Consider the following 16040-nt stretch of genomic DNA (forward strand, 5'->3'; position numbering starts at 1 on the left):
TCTGTCATTGCTTCCAGATGTTAAATAAGTGAATGCTTAACACCTAACCTCTATTATGAACAACATAAAACAGGTTGGACGAGCGATGGCAAAACTAATTACAGCGGCTGGGTTACGGCACAGCACAAAAATCGCTTCTGATTAATTATCTCTAAAACCGTATGGTTTAAGAAAATATGCATTGGGCACAAAATGTGTCTACAATTTCTGCTCGAAACGTTTTTCTCTCCTAAAAATATTCAGCAAATTACGTTTCAGATGAGCTCAGAAACGTACCTAAGTCACCACGAAAAGCGTCCGTTGTGATCAAATCCGAACTCAGGGCTATTACATTCTAACAAAGGGACATATACGAGTATGAAGACGACAAAAAGAGCGTATAGGCAACTCTGCGTTGTGAACGCTCCAGAGGAACCCCAACAGCTGTACTAAAATAATAAAATTATTTATTACGACAATCTTATGAATATTTTACGACAGATTTTCGTTACTTGCCACCGGGATAACTTCAGGAGCTACAAACACTTGCTTGTGGCGACGCATCGCGGACAATACAACGAACATGTCCTGCAGGCGAATTCCCACAAGACAACTCTCTCTTCTGGAAGATACAAAAACAAAAGAGGTACATCTTTGCGCTTCCTGCAATCAGATTCTCAAGTTCTACGGCGGAAATACCTCATTATCTCCCAGCGCCAACGGAAGCTTTATAACGCCATTTCTTGTTGCCAGAAAGACATAATCACTCCTCATGACGATTCCTCTAACGCGTGTTGTACGGGGAAGACCCGGAGCTTTAAGCGACCTTATTTTTCCGTCCAAGTTCTGTCCGTGTTTTTACACCCAGCCTCTCTCAACAGACGTGATCGAGTTCCTTCCGCAACCCAGTGCAACCACTGCCCCGCCATTTACCGTGAGTCTTCTCGCGCCTAACACAGAGGGCAAGGTCTACCGTGTCCTGCTCAATGCCTAGAGGCCCAGGGATCTCAGTCATACACAATTCAATCACTAAATCCAAGATACCCTTAAGAAACTGATAGTCTCTCAGCTGGTCAAGAACTTATTCACCTTTTACGAAACCTACTGGTGCATTACCGAGTTCATGTGATTAAGCAAGCCGGGTTACATGACTCCGGTCCATATGCATCCACAAGGTTTTACAATGCATTCGTATGTCTGTAACAAGTGGTCGCTTTCCTTCAGTTTCAGTTCTGAAGAAACACCTTATTGGAATAAGCATAACTACAATACTCTTCTCCAGGGTCCACAGACCGGCTCTGGGACCCACCCAGCCTCCTATCAAATGGGTACCAGGGCCTCTTTTCCTGTGAGGTAAAGCGGTCGGGGCGTGAAGCTGACCACGAACCTCCATCTAATGTCTAAGTTAATCCTGGGAGGTAAAGCGGTCGGGGCGTGAAGCTGACCACGAACCTCCATCTAATGTCTAAGTTAATAACAGTGCAGCTACAATCTCCTCTCGCCACACGTCTTCGTGACGTGGTGCTTAATTAAGTAAGCACAAGAACAACTATACCTTTTTACCTCTACAAGTATTTCTTCCTGACGAAGTCCGACACATACCTGCTGAAACACTGTTTCTCACTGCTGTTTCTTTCTGGTTCCGTCGTAACTGGGGGTCAGTTTTGCGTATAGTTTCCATTATTATTATTATTATTATTATTATTATTATTATTATTATGACTCTACAGCCCTTTGTTGGAACTCGGCCGCTGTTCAGTCGGTAGCACTCCTTGGACAGAGGATCAGCCCGTCTGAAGGCCTCTACCTACACACAGAATAAACGCACACAACAGAGACATCCATGCCTCGAGTGGGATTCGAACCCACGATCCCAGCGGGAGAAGTCAGTTCACGCCTTAGACCGCACGGCCACTGTGATCGGTGCATAGAGTTTGCACGGAAACCAGAAACTGAGAGAGCAAATATACAGGCGTAAGTACGTTACACTTCTAAAGCATGGACAACGGATGAAGTGACATACCAACATCTGCCGTAAGTAGCCGGCGAAGTGAATGTTACCGTGAACGGGTCCCCCAACTGCTGCTAGAAGGGGCTAAAACATCCAATCAGTTTAGCGACTAATGATCATTTCCTGTGCATTAGAGCTGGATGCGTTACACCACTTTGTACCTCAGGAGGATTAGTGCAAGAAAGAGCAGACATTCCCACTGCCTCGCAGCGGGCCAGCTGCCTCTTCTCTTCTTTGCTTCAACATCTTCGTCCTATTCTGTCGGACGAAATTAGCCAAATGGTTGGCACAAGCCTCCCCCCCCTACACACATTCTCTCTACAACGCTTTAACACTTACGGTTACTCATACAAGCACTGAGACGGAGAAAGTTAGCTCAGGTGGTAACAACGGTTGATTTATATTCAGGATAAGCCTCGTTCGAATCTACTTTACTAGCACGGGTGCTTCGTCAAATTCCTCATTCGATTCAAGACGATGCCGGCGCAGTACCTTCAAGCAGCCCTAGAACTCGTCCTTCCAGATCCTGCATATTCTCTAATTATTATACTATTCGACGCCATAGGACTACGGTCTGAGCTGGTGCCGCTGGAGTCATAAACAAAAAGTACAGTGATAACTTGTGTACCATCTTCTTCAACACTAAAATCATTGTACAGTAAACCATCGCTAATCCGGAGTAGCTGAGAGAGAGGTAATCCGCATTAAGCGCTTATCCAGAATTAGTGAAGCAAATGGTAGCCCTAAAAGACAAAAATAAATGGAAAATTTAATGATGTGAGTAGTGCTGATGAAAATAAATAAAGTATCATCCAGTGTCCGTCTTTTAGTACACTCAATTTCACTTGTTATTTCACAACATGTTTCGGCACTATAGTGCCATCATCAGGTGCTCCATTTACGTTAATCTATTTCATTGCTTGCTATTATGTCATTGTAAAATTTAAAAAATATTTAAAAATGTTCGTCAATTATAATAAATATTTATATACTAAAAACTTGTTAAGATTATTTATCTTATCTGTCCCAATTCTAACACCACGCATAGTTCCACCACTATGGGAGTCGTTCCTCTTACTCTCAGTGTATATCGTGTCTCGTGTTGTGTGTTCCCTGTTTGGTTCCCGCAACCGGCCGCCCTTTACCCACCAGGATTTCTGGTACTCATTTCTGTTAGAGGCTGACTCGAACACAGGGGCATAGTGCGTCTGGAAGGATTAGGTAAATTAAAAATCCAGTGACCTCAACCAACTATGCTACCGCGTGCCCCCACAACACAGTGTTTACTCGCTGACATAATCTCCCACAGGATATGCAAGTTAATGGAGCTCGATACTGTGAAACTCTCAAGAGATTAATGCGGAGAATACTCTTCTGTCGTCCATCTTCCCCAATACGAAACGCTTCAAAAGAGATATGTTCACAGTAAAGCAGAAAATTCAACTTCCAAATGCCAGTTTGTTCCTATTACTGCTCATTAGAAGTCTCTGCTGGCAAATCAATGTACAGGTCTGCGTCACCTCAAGATGACAGCCAACTACTGGACAGAACCCCTCCACTCTCAGAAGATTAGGGGAGTTAGAGAACAGGGTGCTCTGGCCTGAAGTAACAGCAGACTCGCAAAGCTGCACAATACGTAACTTCACACCCTTGCAGTCTTCACCAAATATTATTAGAATGATCAGAACAAGGACGAGAAGGGCATACGAATTTTCGTTAAGAACCCCGGACAACAAGAGACCACTAGGAAGAACCAGATGTAGAAGTAACTTCATGTATCTGAGCCCTTCTTGAGGAGCCGACAATTGTGCCTCTACTCAAGAACTTCTCAATATTTTCTGGAACCCTAAAGTTCATTACCGTGTTCATAAGAGCCCTCAACTGGCCCCTATCCTCAGCCAGATCCATCCAGTCCATACCACCCCAGCGCTTCTAAGATTCATTTTAATATTATCCATCCCCTTACGTCCTGGTCTTCCTAGTGGTCTCTTTCCTTCTTGTTTTCCCACCGATATCGACACTGACGCAGACGGGAGGGCAATATTAATCTCAAAGAAACAGAATCTGCAGATGTGACCTGTTGTGAAAGAGGCAATCAAAGCAAACAACCGGAACATTTACACGGAATGTCCGAACACTGAACCTAGAACACACTCCATCGCGTGGGGTGGAGGTTATTTATAGACTGTCTGTAGCAGGACGACATAGCATCGAAGGCAGGATGAATGACGATTGGAAAGGATCTGGAAGGAAGTGGCAGTGGCTTAATTGTTGGCACTGCCTATCCAGTGGGATTAGAGATAAACCAGGCTTTGCATGATGGAGACGACTAAGCTGCATCTAGGGAAGTGGAACTAGACCTCCATTCACCCTGCCTCTTTATGAGATGGCCTTACTTATTAAGCACCTTCACCTTAACTAGGCATCTCATAGGAAGGACTGAGCAAAATCATGAAAATTTTCAGTCATAACAGCAAGTGCCCCGGCCGAAATTCGAACCGAGCACCTCCCGAATACGAACCCAGGACCTGACCGCTCAGTAATCAGTTCGGTCTACCCTCGTAAATATAAACCGAACGGCTAAGACACCGGAGAGAGATGAGAGGAGCAACTTTGGGGTTCTAAACACGTGTCATTCAGAACAACGCCCGACGTTTCGGAAGAAGATACTGCCAAGTAAGCCAAGCAAGAAACCAGGAGGAAGTGGACCATATGGCATTACAATTCAGACAGGCAGACACCGATGTGAGAATTCTAAATCCAAGTTTTACGTGTAATTCCTGTACAAGAAAGATAGCAACATTTATGGGCATGGAAGGCGTGGGTAGAGTTCACATAGCTAATGAGCAGTTTTCTTTGGGAACCTGCTCTACCCACATCAATATAAAGCCGCCTAATCCTATTGTTAAAGCCGTAATTGTCCTCAACGCCTGTGAAAGAGTACCCAAGAATCCTGGAATCATCCAATTACAGTGATGCATACACTTTGGCCACGCCTGTACCACAGTCCGTGACTTCGCCAGAACCAGCTCAGATGCCTCCTTCTCCTTGTTGCCTAACCTAACCTTTAAAAACTTTTCGGAGCCCATTAGCGGCTTGTGATGGGGGTGCTGGGGGGGGGGAGTGAAGCTCAGCCCTGTCTGCCGAGTCGTTAAGAGGGTGGGAGGGGGGTTACTCTATCTCTACAAGGGGCTGCCTTTGTTCCAGAGCCGAGCCAAGGAAGCCCACGCAATGTTGCAATGGTAGACGCCCTCCCGTGGCGGGCGAAGTGCTTTACGTGCAAGAAGCGGTAACCCAGCAGCGGTTAACACAATTTTATGAATTACTGAATTATATACTCGTACAGGCCCATACCGACAGCAATGGATTGGTCGGCCCAGTAGCGATCACTACTGATAAGGTTCACAACAGCCAACCGCTAAGCCAGACGAATCCAATTCACACGCTCACACGGTATTTGTCTAACTCACAGTGTCCCTGTGTTTAATAAAGCCACACTCTATGAAGACGTATGGTGGAGTGGAGGTATGACTATCATTCCTAACGTTGGCGCTAGATGGAAGTTAGTGGTGAGCTTCACGCCCCGGTCGCTTTACTCTCGGGGACAGAGCGTCCACTGATAGGGTACTGGGTGAACCTTACATCCAGTATGAACGGGACTGCTGGGAATCGAATCCCGACTTCTCAGATATCTAACCTTGTAGCCTTGCATAATGAGGAGCTTCATAACTTGTACCCTTCTCCGAGTATAATTAGAATGAGAAAGTCAATGAGGATGAGATGGGCAGGACATATAGCACGAGGGGGAGAAGACCAATACATATAGTATAATATTGGTGGGAAGGAAAGAGATCACTAGGAACACCAAAACATAGGTTGGTGGATAATATTAAAATGGATCTTAGAGGTATAGGATGGGATGGTACGGACTGAATCGATCTGGCTCAGGATAGGGACCACTGGCTGGCTCTTGTGAACACGGTAGTGAACCTTCGGGTTCCATAAAACATTGGGAAGTTCTTGAGCAGCTGCAGAAGTGGCGTCTTCTCAAGACTTCACACTTTCCGTGTTCACAAAAGGACTCTGGACAATATCCTGTGCCAGAGGAACCCAATCCACACCTTCACACTCTATTCATTTTGGATTCATTTTAATATTAATCAACAGACATAACTAAGTACAAGCCAGGGATAAACGAATTCAGTCTGCTGGGTATCACGTGATACAGGGACGATAATTGTCCATTTCTTCAATTTCATTTAAACTGAATACCTTGCACCTACGGAGACGGGATAGCGTTGTCGGTATAGCAACTAGCTATGGGCTGGACGATCGAGGGGTCAGAGTTCGAGTCCCGGTAGGGTGAAGAATTTTCTCTTCTCCATGTCGTCCAGACCGGATCTGGGGGGCAACCGGCCTCCTCTCCAATGGGTATGGGGGGCTCTTTCCTCGGAAGTAAAGCGTCGGGCGCTTGAAGCTGACCACTCACTTCCAGCTACTGCCGAGGTTAAGAAAATGTGGATTTATATATCCACTCCCCTATACGCCTTCATGGCCTAGTGCTTAATTAGTTAAGCATAGGGACAAATTTACCTTACTTTGCACCTTCCTTCTCATTGCTTTACAATAAATACAGCTCCACTACGCTTGCCTGAAACATCTCTTAAGTGTGCACCACGCATTAGTTAATTAGTTATTGGAGAGGGTGGGTTTCCCCATGCACTTAGGCCTGTATTGGTCCATTGTGCTTCCCTCTATGATATTCTACCAGTCTCTATATCCTACCGGTACTGGTGCTTACCATCAGTCCCGCCCAGCCAGCGAGACCGGCTCTACTAGCTGAGAGGTATCTATAATGCTTCCCCCATCTACTAGAGGTATTAGAGACTGCTGTTGGGCGGGAAACGTCCGGAATTTGGCTCAGTGACCTCCTTTGGAGATATGAGGTTCTTTTACGTGCCGTAAAGCTACGACACGGGACCCAAGGCTTAAAGTCCCTCCCGGAGGACTTGTTTCCTGAATTTTTTCCGCCCTTAAAAATTCGACGACCTCCGCCGGGTATTTGAACCCGCGTACTACGAGTCATGAGGTGGGAACGTTACCTCTAGACTACGGAGGCCGCTGCACCACGCATTAAGCAGGCAACCTTACAGACTGAAACAGACGTCCGGTATGGAGCCTTTACTGGTTCCTCTCATGCAATGATGTCGCCAACGACGCACATAACCATGTCACAACGACGAACCCTAGAAGACGTATTTGATACAGTATATTTGAAAATCATTTAAAAGAGATACTTGTTTTCAAAACTTTGAAGATGCATATTTAAGAAAATATAACCTTTTCGTAATGTTTTTACCTGAGGCTTTAAAATAAAAAATGACTTCGCTACAGGAAATACATTCTCAAATTTCGGCCCCAAGGCAGCACTAAATTGACATATTCCTGGGTAAAAGGTAGTTGTCCCTCAGCTTAATTAATTACCTCACAGGAAACATATTACGTCTCCATAACAAAGCCCAACCGGTTAATGCTGTTTAAGGAAATAATCGCTGTTTATTGTGAGAATCATACAGACCAGACAAATACACTATGTGGGCACAATGCAGTATATATAAATTCAATTCGTACCTCACAGGAAACACATTACGTCTCCGCTACAAAGCCCAACCGGTTAATGTTGTTTAGGGAAATAATCGCCGTTTATTAAGATAACCATACGGAACACATAAACACACTGTGTGGGCAGAATGCAGTATATATAAATCCAGTTCGTATCTCACAGGAAAAACACTACGTCTCCCCTACAAAGCCCAACCGGTTAATGTTGTTTAGAGAAATAATCGCTGTTTGTTGTGAGAACCATACGAAAACACATGAACACATTGTGTGCTCAGAACGCAGAGCTTTGCTGTTAAAGTAACAAAAAGCGGGGCCGTACCTGCGTCTCGGTGACGTTGAGCAGTTTCGCCATCTCCGCCCGCTCCGATGACGATAGGTACTTCTTCAGCTCGAACTGCTTCTCTAGCTCGAAGATCTGGCGGCCGGTGAACGTGGTCCGCGCCTTCTTCCGCTTGCGCTCGCCGTCAGAGCCGTGACCCCCGTCACTGAGAGCGCCACTTTGTGTATCAGACACAATGCTGGGGGACGTCGTGTTCTGCTGTGGGGGCTGTTGCTTTGGTGTTGTGGGTTCCTTCTTGCGTTTCGCCGGGGGCTTCGACACAGGCGTTCCATCTGTGGAGAAAACAATTCGCCTTAATTAACCGAGTAGCAGGGTTCTCCTTACTAAGATAACAGTCATTCAGTCTTCCAAGAAACAGCACACATTTTACGGTACTCGATGGTTCACAATCTTGCCACTGGTCCCTAATCTGAGACCCCTGAATCCATTCCACTACTCTCAGACTACATTTAAAATTCATTTTAGTATTACCTTCCCTCAGACGCGATATTTCAATCGGTATATAGATGGGCTACGGGCTGGACGGTCGGGTTCGATTCCCGGCAGGGGCAAGAGATTTTTCTCTATTCCACAGCGTCCAGACCGGTTCTGGTGCTCACCCAGGCGTCGGGAGCTTTTCCCCAGGGGGGGGGGGTAAAGCGGCTGAGGCATTATCTGACCATTCACTTTCATCTAGTGCCGAGAATAAAAACTGTGGAGCTATACCTCCACTCCCCATGCGTCTTCAAGACGTGGTGCTTAATTAATTAAGGACAGGGATAACTTTACACTTTTTATCATATACGGTTATGTACGCAGGGATTCTCTTCCTTTGTGTCTTACTGATATTTTTCATTTCCCGTATGCGTGCTACATGTCCCGCCCCCCATTGATTTGATCATTCTAATAATATATGGTGAAGATTAGTAACTCCGGCCGTAAGACTAAACCTTACTAACCGGTACTGAAGTTGCAATGGGCATTATCAGCTTCCCAAGACGCTTTCGCCGTTGCCGACACTCCGTCACGTTGAGAGCCATTAAGCCTATATTTAGCCTACATTACTGTCAGCGGTCGATATGCTAACCACTGTGGCACCTGTGCTTTGCTATTCAGAGTGCACCGGAACCACCGACAATTGCGTCATAATGCATCAGCAATATTTCTGGCAGCATGGCCGATCTTACTAGCTTACTGTACAGTTCGTACTTGGGTAGAGGAGGGGAGGCCAACAGTGAACCCACACACCACTGCGAAAAGTTTGCTTCCCACACACCTTCCCACTTTCATTCCCATTCACACAAACCTATCCTCTACTTAGCATCATTCATATTTCATGTCCTCCGTTGTCCCCGCACTCCACAAGCACTTGTTTAAGGCTCTATTAGCGAGCAGTATCGATTAGTCGCAGAGTACACAGACTGTAATCGATTAGTGTCGACTGTAAATTTACACGCAGTCTGGATAATTGGTACAGTGCTACGGTATCGTCCACATTTGCCCCCTTTCGATAGGCAAACCGTGTAGAGGGTGGCAGGTCAGGAACCGAACGTCACCTCCTCTCTAATGTAATGAGTGCTGACACAATTAGCACTTCCCGACTCTACAGTGTTTGTTCAGTTCCATGGGGAATCACCACCTTGGGGTGTGCCCCGGCATTCTCTCAATATTGCGCTGACCGGTACAGACGGCGTAAAGGTCTTACAGAATTGCGGGAACAATGTATTAATCAAGTTCATTCTAGTCGGGAAAACTGCTGCTGGCCTTCTACAACACAGCCATTCTTGGTTCCGAGTCTCGCGAGACTCATGACCGTATTTTAATGTCTTACTCGCCCAAACCATCGAAATATCAAGAGAGAGAGAGAAGAAGAAGTGGTGGTCGTAGTGAGAGACACTACATTGGGGGGGGGGGGGGGAAGAAACTATATCTCAGATTTTGAAGGTTCCCAGGCAGTGCCCGCTTGTCCTTCTGGTAAAGATAGAGCATATAATCTGATTTTTGTTTGTTTGTTTTTGCTAACGTTGGGAGGGCTATATTAAGGCGAAATTTTGATGTTAACAATGGGAGGGCTGCATGTGAGGCATGCAGTGCAACGTGGAATTGGGTACCAACTCAGCATTTGCTCTAGTACCGAGGAAAACCACGGAAAACCTTGGTCGAGCTGGCCGGTCTCAGGACCTTCCGGATACAAACTGACTTCTAGCCAGCAGTCCGGCTTAAATACGCGAACCCTAACATTAGACCCTGTGTGTCCTGTTCCTTTATTTCAAAAGTTTACATTTGTTTTTCTACATTTTTTTTTTTTGCATACTTTGGATGAGCAGCAAACATTTGTGTATCACATTTGTAAAGGGTTTTAACTGTTCAAGTTGATAAATTTAAATCACTGTTGTGAAGGGGCAAAGGGTTGTTGCTCGTCCAATGACAAGATTTTATAATTAAAATTTTTTTTTTTTTAATCACATCTACTTTTCTTGTCCAGCATAGGTGTGGTGATTGGTCGATGTGGCCGCGGGCGTACTGGGCATTTAGGGAGTTGCAATCATCCGGTTACCTGTAAAGAGATCTTAAAGCTGATTATCTTGCAAGCAGGGATAAGGGACGCAGATGTTTATCACCAGTGGGATCGTAGTGTCCTAGTGCCTGAATCTGACTGTTTTCGCTGGTTACCGATTTCTGGTACAATGTCCTCGCTAACCTCTTGAAATGACTTTTTATTGATGACATTCCCGTCTGTTCATGTAAGGTTGTAATTGGTGTTACCCTCGGCAATTTTGTTATTATCCTGAGGACTTTATTTTGAAATGTCTGTAATTTATTTATGTGAGTGTTGGCAGCATAGCCCCACGCGGGGGAGGCATATGACAATATGGAACGGAGGAGTGATTTATAAATTACCAACGCTAAATTAATGTCAATTGTGGAGGATTTATTTAATATAGGATACAGTTGTCTGAGTCTGTAATTAGCTTTGCGCAAAATACAGGATATGTGGGTACGGTAGGTTAATTTTGAGTCAAGTGTAACACCAAGATACTTCGTTTCCTTAGTCCAAGATATGGTTTTGTTAAAAATCTTTACTTGATGCTTACTGCAGCCCTGATGTCGCAGTCGTTTAGAAAAGAGTGTAATTGTGCACTTTTTTGCATTAATATGTATTCTCCACTTCCGGAACCATGGTTCTAAGAGGCGTATGGCAGAGTTTAACTTTCTGACTGCTATATCTATGCTGCCTGACCGAACACTAATATTCGTGTCATCAGCATAGACCGATATGGCTATGTTGGAGTCATTTTCAATTGAAGGAATGTCATTAATATAAATATTGAAGAGTGTGGGTCCAAGTAAGCTGCCCTGAGGCACTCCGGCCTGAATGGGGCGTAGGTTTGAATAATAGTTTTTGTGCATTACAAAAAAGAATCGATTCTGGAGGTAGTTATGTATTATATGAATGAAGTGAGGTGGAATTTTGGCCGAAATGAGTTTAGCAATCAACCCGGTGTTCCAGACCTTGTCGAATGCTCGTTCAATATCCAGGAATAACGTTACTGTAGCTTTGTTATTGTTGAAACCGTGCGTAATGCGCTCCACATTCCTTAACAACGCATGTGTTGTGGAGTGACCTCTTTTAAAACCGTATTGGTCATTTCTGATAGCTTGCAGCTTCCTAAGTTCGAAGTTTAGTCTTTTTAGAATGATTTTCTCTAAAAGTTTACCTAAAGAATTTAGAAGGCTTATTGGTCTATAATTTAGTGGGGACGTATGGTCTTTGCCTGGTTTCGGAAGCATAATAATTTTTGCCTCTTTCCATTGTGTAGGAAAATAATTTAGGGCAAGTGATCTATTAAACAGTTTTGCAATAAATTTGAAAACAAACCGCGGCAGATGCTGAAGTATTATATTCTGTATCCCGTCAGGCCCTGGTGCTTTGCGTGATTTGAGGTGGCGGACAATCCAAGCAACTTCTGAATGATTTGTGGCCAACGAAATATCAAGTTCATATAAATTAGACAAATAAGTTCAGTTCGTACCTCACAGGAAACACATTACGTCTCCGCTACAAAGCCCAACTGGTTAATGCTGTTTAGGGAAATAATCGCTGTTTATTGTGAGAACCACATGGAACACACAGGAGACACGTGGTACCGTAATTGGTTGAGGTACTATACTACAAGCTAGCAGGTCGCGGGGTCGAGTCCTGATGAGGTGAATTTTTTCAATTTATCTAATCCTTCCTGCCGCACTATGGCCCAGGGGTCGACTCAGCCTCTAAAAGAAACGAGTACAACGAATCTTCCTTAGGGGGCTGGGGTAAATAGAGGCCGGCGCGTAAGTCTGACAACCTCACAATCTGTGAGCCGACTGTGTAGAAAATGTGGGAGCCTCGACGTCTCACAACCCTATAGGCCTTCACGGCCTGTTACAGGGATTGCTTTACCTTTTTATAAAAACACATGAAGACACTCTGTGGGCGAAATGTGGAGTACTTTTAATGTTACAGCAAGTGGTACATATCCTTACCACTATCCTTTAAAGGCTTCAAACAATCGTTTGCCGTTCCACAGAATACAACATAGATTTTATACAAAAGTATTATACTTCGTTTTACGCATAACGGAACAAAACAAACTATCTGCCCTATTTAGGTACGTTCGCTCGTCTCAGATTTAACAGCAAGCACCGTCCATTCTCTTCCATTTTATATACATTAACAATATGAATACTAATTAAACATTCCTATATTGTTTCCATTATATGACATATACAAAGGTTAATCCAAGAACGCAACAGCGGGAATCAGTTGTGCGAGTCCTTTGTTACGAGTAATCATATCGTAGCGTGGCCAGGAAAACAATGCCTTCGCATTGCTGCTAATTAGTAAGCAGGCCATGGCCGGCCATCTTGCAACCATTGTTACGCAACAAACGAAAAGAATATCAGATGCGAATACACGAAGCAACGTCTACCGACCTGCATCAAATTTGCATACCTCTCGCTAATTAAGATCATTAAAGTGTCATTAAGTCCCGAGTCAATGACTAAAAAGTTTAAGGCTTTAAAGTGTCATTGCAACTAGCCTCACTTAGAAGGCACTGAAACAGAGGAGCACAAAGAAATGGAATCGTCTGCCTCTCTAACCCCGTGGAGCTGAGGCCCCCTTGAGAAGCCGCCAGTCGCTCAGCGCTCAAGAACGCCCCAGCATTTTATGTAAGCAGAAAGTTTATTACCGTATTCACAAGAGCCCTCCACTGGTTTCTATCCTCAGTCAGAACAATCCGGCCCATATCGCCCCATTCTATCCCGTCTAGGTCTAGGTCTTCCTATTTCTTTTTTCCACTGTCATTAGCGAACCTGCATTATATAGACGTCTTACATTCCACGTGCCGAATCTCATATCCGGTTTCCTTTTTCAAACTAAATTTCTTCCCTTGCAAAACACAAACGACTATTAACTGAACTGTCATTACGTAAACGTTAAAGTTTGAAAGAAAAGTACTCCTACTTTGTATTCAGAGGTTCCTGGCTCAAACCTCAGCCTTACGACAGGCTAGCCTGAGACCTTTGGTAATTTTCCTCAGTCCCTCCAGGTAAATACAGAAATAGTGCCTCAAATTGGCCCACGACCCCTCCCTCCCGCATCTACTGTAGTTTACTGTTCCCTAAACGCATGACGCTACAGCGTGTGGGCTACTGTCAGCGTCCATATTACATACAGACATAGTCTTAGCGTGTCCGAGAACGCGGAGACTATTAGGATCCAAGAACAGGAGGCTGAGAAAATATGTACAACGAGGAGTTCCATAACTTCTACTATTCGCCAAATATACAATAATTAGAAGAGTCCACTCAAACATGAGATGGAGAGGACATGCAGAACGAATGGGAAGGTGGAGGTATGCATGCAGGATTTTCTGTGGGAAGGCCAGAAGGAAACGGGCCACTAGGCAGAATTATACGTAAGTGGTAGGACAACTGCACCCTGGAGAAAGCGGATGGGGTGTTATGGACTGGATTCATCTGGCTCAGGATAAGGACCAGTGGCGGGCTCTTGTGAACACGGGAATGAACCTTCAGGTTCCATAAAGCGCTAGGAAATTCTTGACTAGCTGAGCGACTAGTGACTTCTCAAGAAGAAATCAGCTCCATGGGGTTAGTTAAGTCATACATACACTAATGGTACTACTGAATCAGTTTCATGGGTACTTTCCTGGCACACGTGTGCACACGATACCAGTCGTGTTACCGGTTAACTGTGGCTCACTCCTATAGCCAGGCTGGCTTTCGCATAACGCATCGACATACGCCAGTGAAAAGACGGAAATATTCTGACTTAATGACACTCAAAGTCAGTGGTAACAGTTCGATTTCTGAATAATCATAGCCTTTAGATAATCAGTGTCAGCAACGACAGTGTGAAAACGTTTCAATTTGCAGAGCAAGAAAATCAATTTGCCCTCTCGGCTTGTAACGCCGTGTTACATAAGTCGAACTGCAAGTCCAGAAGCTCAAGAGAGAAATACAACTTCGCAACACTCAGCAGAATAACATTAATGACGCCCCACCTAGTAAAAACCCAATTTAATGCTTTAAAAGTTTCTTTCCTGATTTTTTCCCCCTTTTCTTTAAAATTACAAATGAACTCTCTTTTCCGTTTCAACATTTTTTCTTTCTTATTTCTCCATTAAAATAAGAAACGCAGGAGAACAACTAGGAGTCGTTTTTTCTCCCTCCCCCTTCCTACTTCTTCGTCTTACTTCATATCCGCTCCTAAGCTCCCGCCATTCTTCTGTTGCATCCCTCCTCTCTGCGTTACCATGGCAATAACTCCCCGCAGTAATAGCCGCTAGGAGGAGACTATGGAGAGCAGAGACGCAAACTAAATCTTTTGTGACAAATTTGCTAGGCGAAAGATGAGCCTGGCCGGGGAGCGGCTTAACAGAGTGGATGGCTGGGTCACATCCAGCCTAAAGCGACACTCACATAGGAAATGAAATGCTCACGTTCCAAAAACAAAATGTTAGGAAATGTACGCACTTAGTAACAAATCCTTCACTAAATTTTAATTATATATTTTTTTTCTTTCGCGCTACAGCCCCAATTTGGGCCTAGGCCTACCTCCATAAAACTCTCCGTTTCACTTCGGTTTGCTAGATCTTACACATACGGTAGGACTCCTTGGGCGAGTGATCAGCTCGTCGCAAGGCCTCTACCTGTAGACAAACACAGAAAAACGCACACATACATCCATGCCCTGAGTGGGATTCGAACCCACGATCTCGGTTTCCGAGCGAGCGAAGACAGTGCATGCCTTAGACCGCTCGGTTACCGTGACCGGCTTTAATTATATTTAAACCCCTAAAATTTAAAGAAAAAGTTTACTGGACATAAAATTTATGTTCTCTTCGAAGAATTTTTCGCCCCGACAAACGTTTAACATGATACGTTCGAGATAGGCGCAGAAACTCAAGCACATATCCATGTAAAGTGTTCCGTTATTCTCGTCCAATATTACCCGAAACTGCAATGGATCGACAAATATTAGGACATCTGACAAGACGTTCAGGCAATTCAGCCGTCGACACAATGAACGTTTCTATTGATTGATTTAAAATCAACATTACAAGTTTCAACTCTTAAAGGATCATCTTCAGGTTTTCTTCAGATACACTACTAATCACTGACTTGTACTGCATGCTCTTATAATGTATACTAACATTGCACTTGCGGTGTATGAACCTTATTCCTGGTTTACATACGTAATATGTGGAGTAAAACAGACACCTGATGATGTACATCTATATCCTATGTACAATTCTTATTATTGAATTACATTCCAATTTATTTACATTAATATACAAGTTTCCATTAAAAATTAAAACTACTTAAAATAATTTTGTCGTTATCAATAAAAACGTTTGTTGCGTTGACGGCTGAATTGCCTTCACATCTTGTTAGTTGCAATTCAGGCAACAGGATACAAACAACAAAAATAAAAGTAAAAAATATTAGTACAATTTTCCCTGATTTAGAAAACCTACATTAAAGGCGGGGGGGGGGGGATCAGTNCGTTGCGCCGACCATGCGACACCCTCTATCCGCTAAATT

The 16040-nt window shown here is 44.2% G+C and overlaps 1 protein-coding gene across 2 annotated transcripts in view; it reads right to left on the reverse strand.

Moving 5' to 3' along the window:
- Positions 1–16040, reverse strand: part of LOC111866711 (pancreas/duodenum homeobox protein 1) — a 482718-nt gene that overhangs the window by 177458 nt on the left and 289220 nt on the right. For both annotated transcript variants that reach the window (XM_023855917.2, XM_023855916.2), the window contains one exon: positions 7932–8224. In XM_023855917.2, the coding sequence (XP_023711685.1) occupies positions 7932–8224 (293 nt within the window). The remainder of the gene's footprint in view (positions 1–7931; positions 8225–16040) is intronic.

The sequence above is a fragment of the Cryptotermes secundus genome, unplaced genomic scaffold (assembly GCF_002891405.2).
Source record: "Cryptotermes secundus unplaced genomic scaffold, Csec_1.0 scaffold66, whole genome shotgun sequence".
Lineage (NCBI taxonomy): Eukaryota > Metazoa > Arthropoda > Insecta > Blattodea > Kalotermitidae > Cryptotermes > Cryptotermes secundus.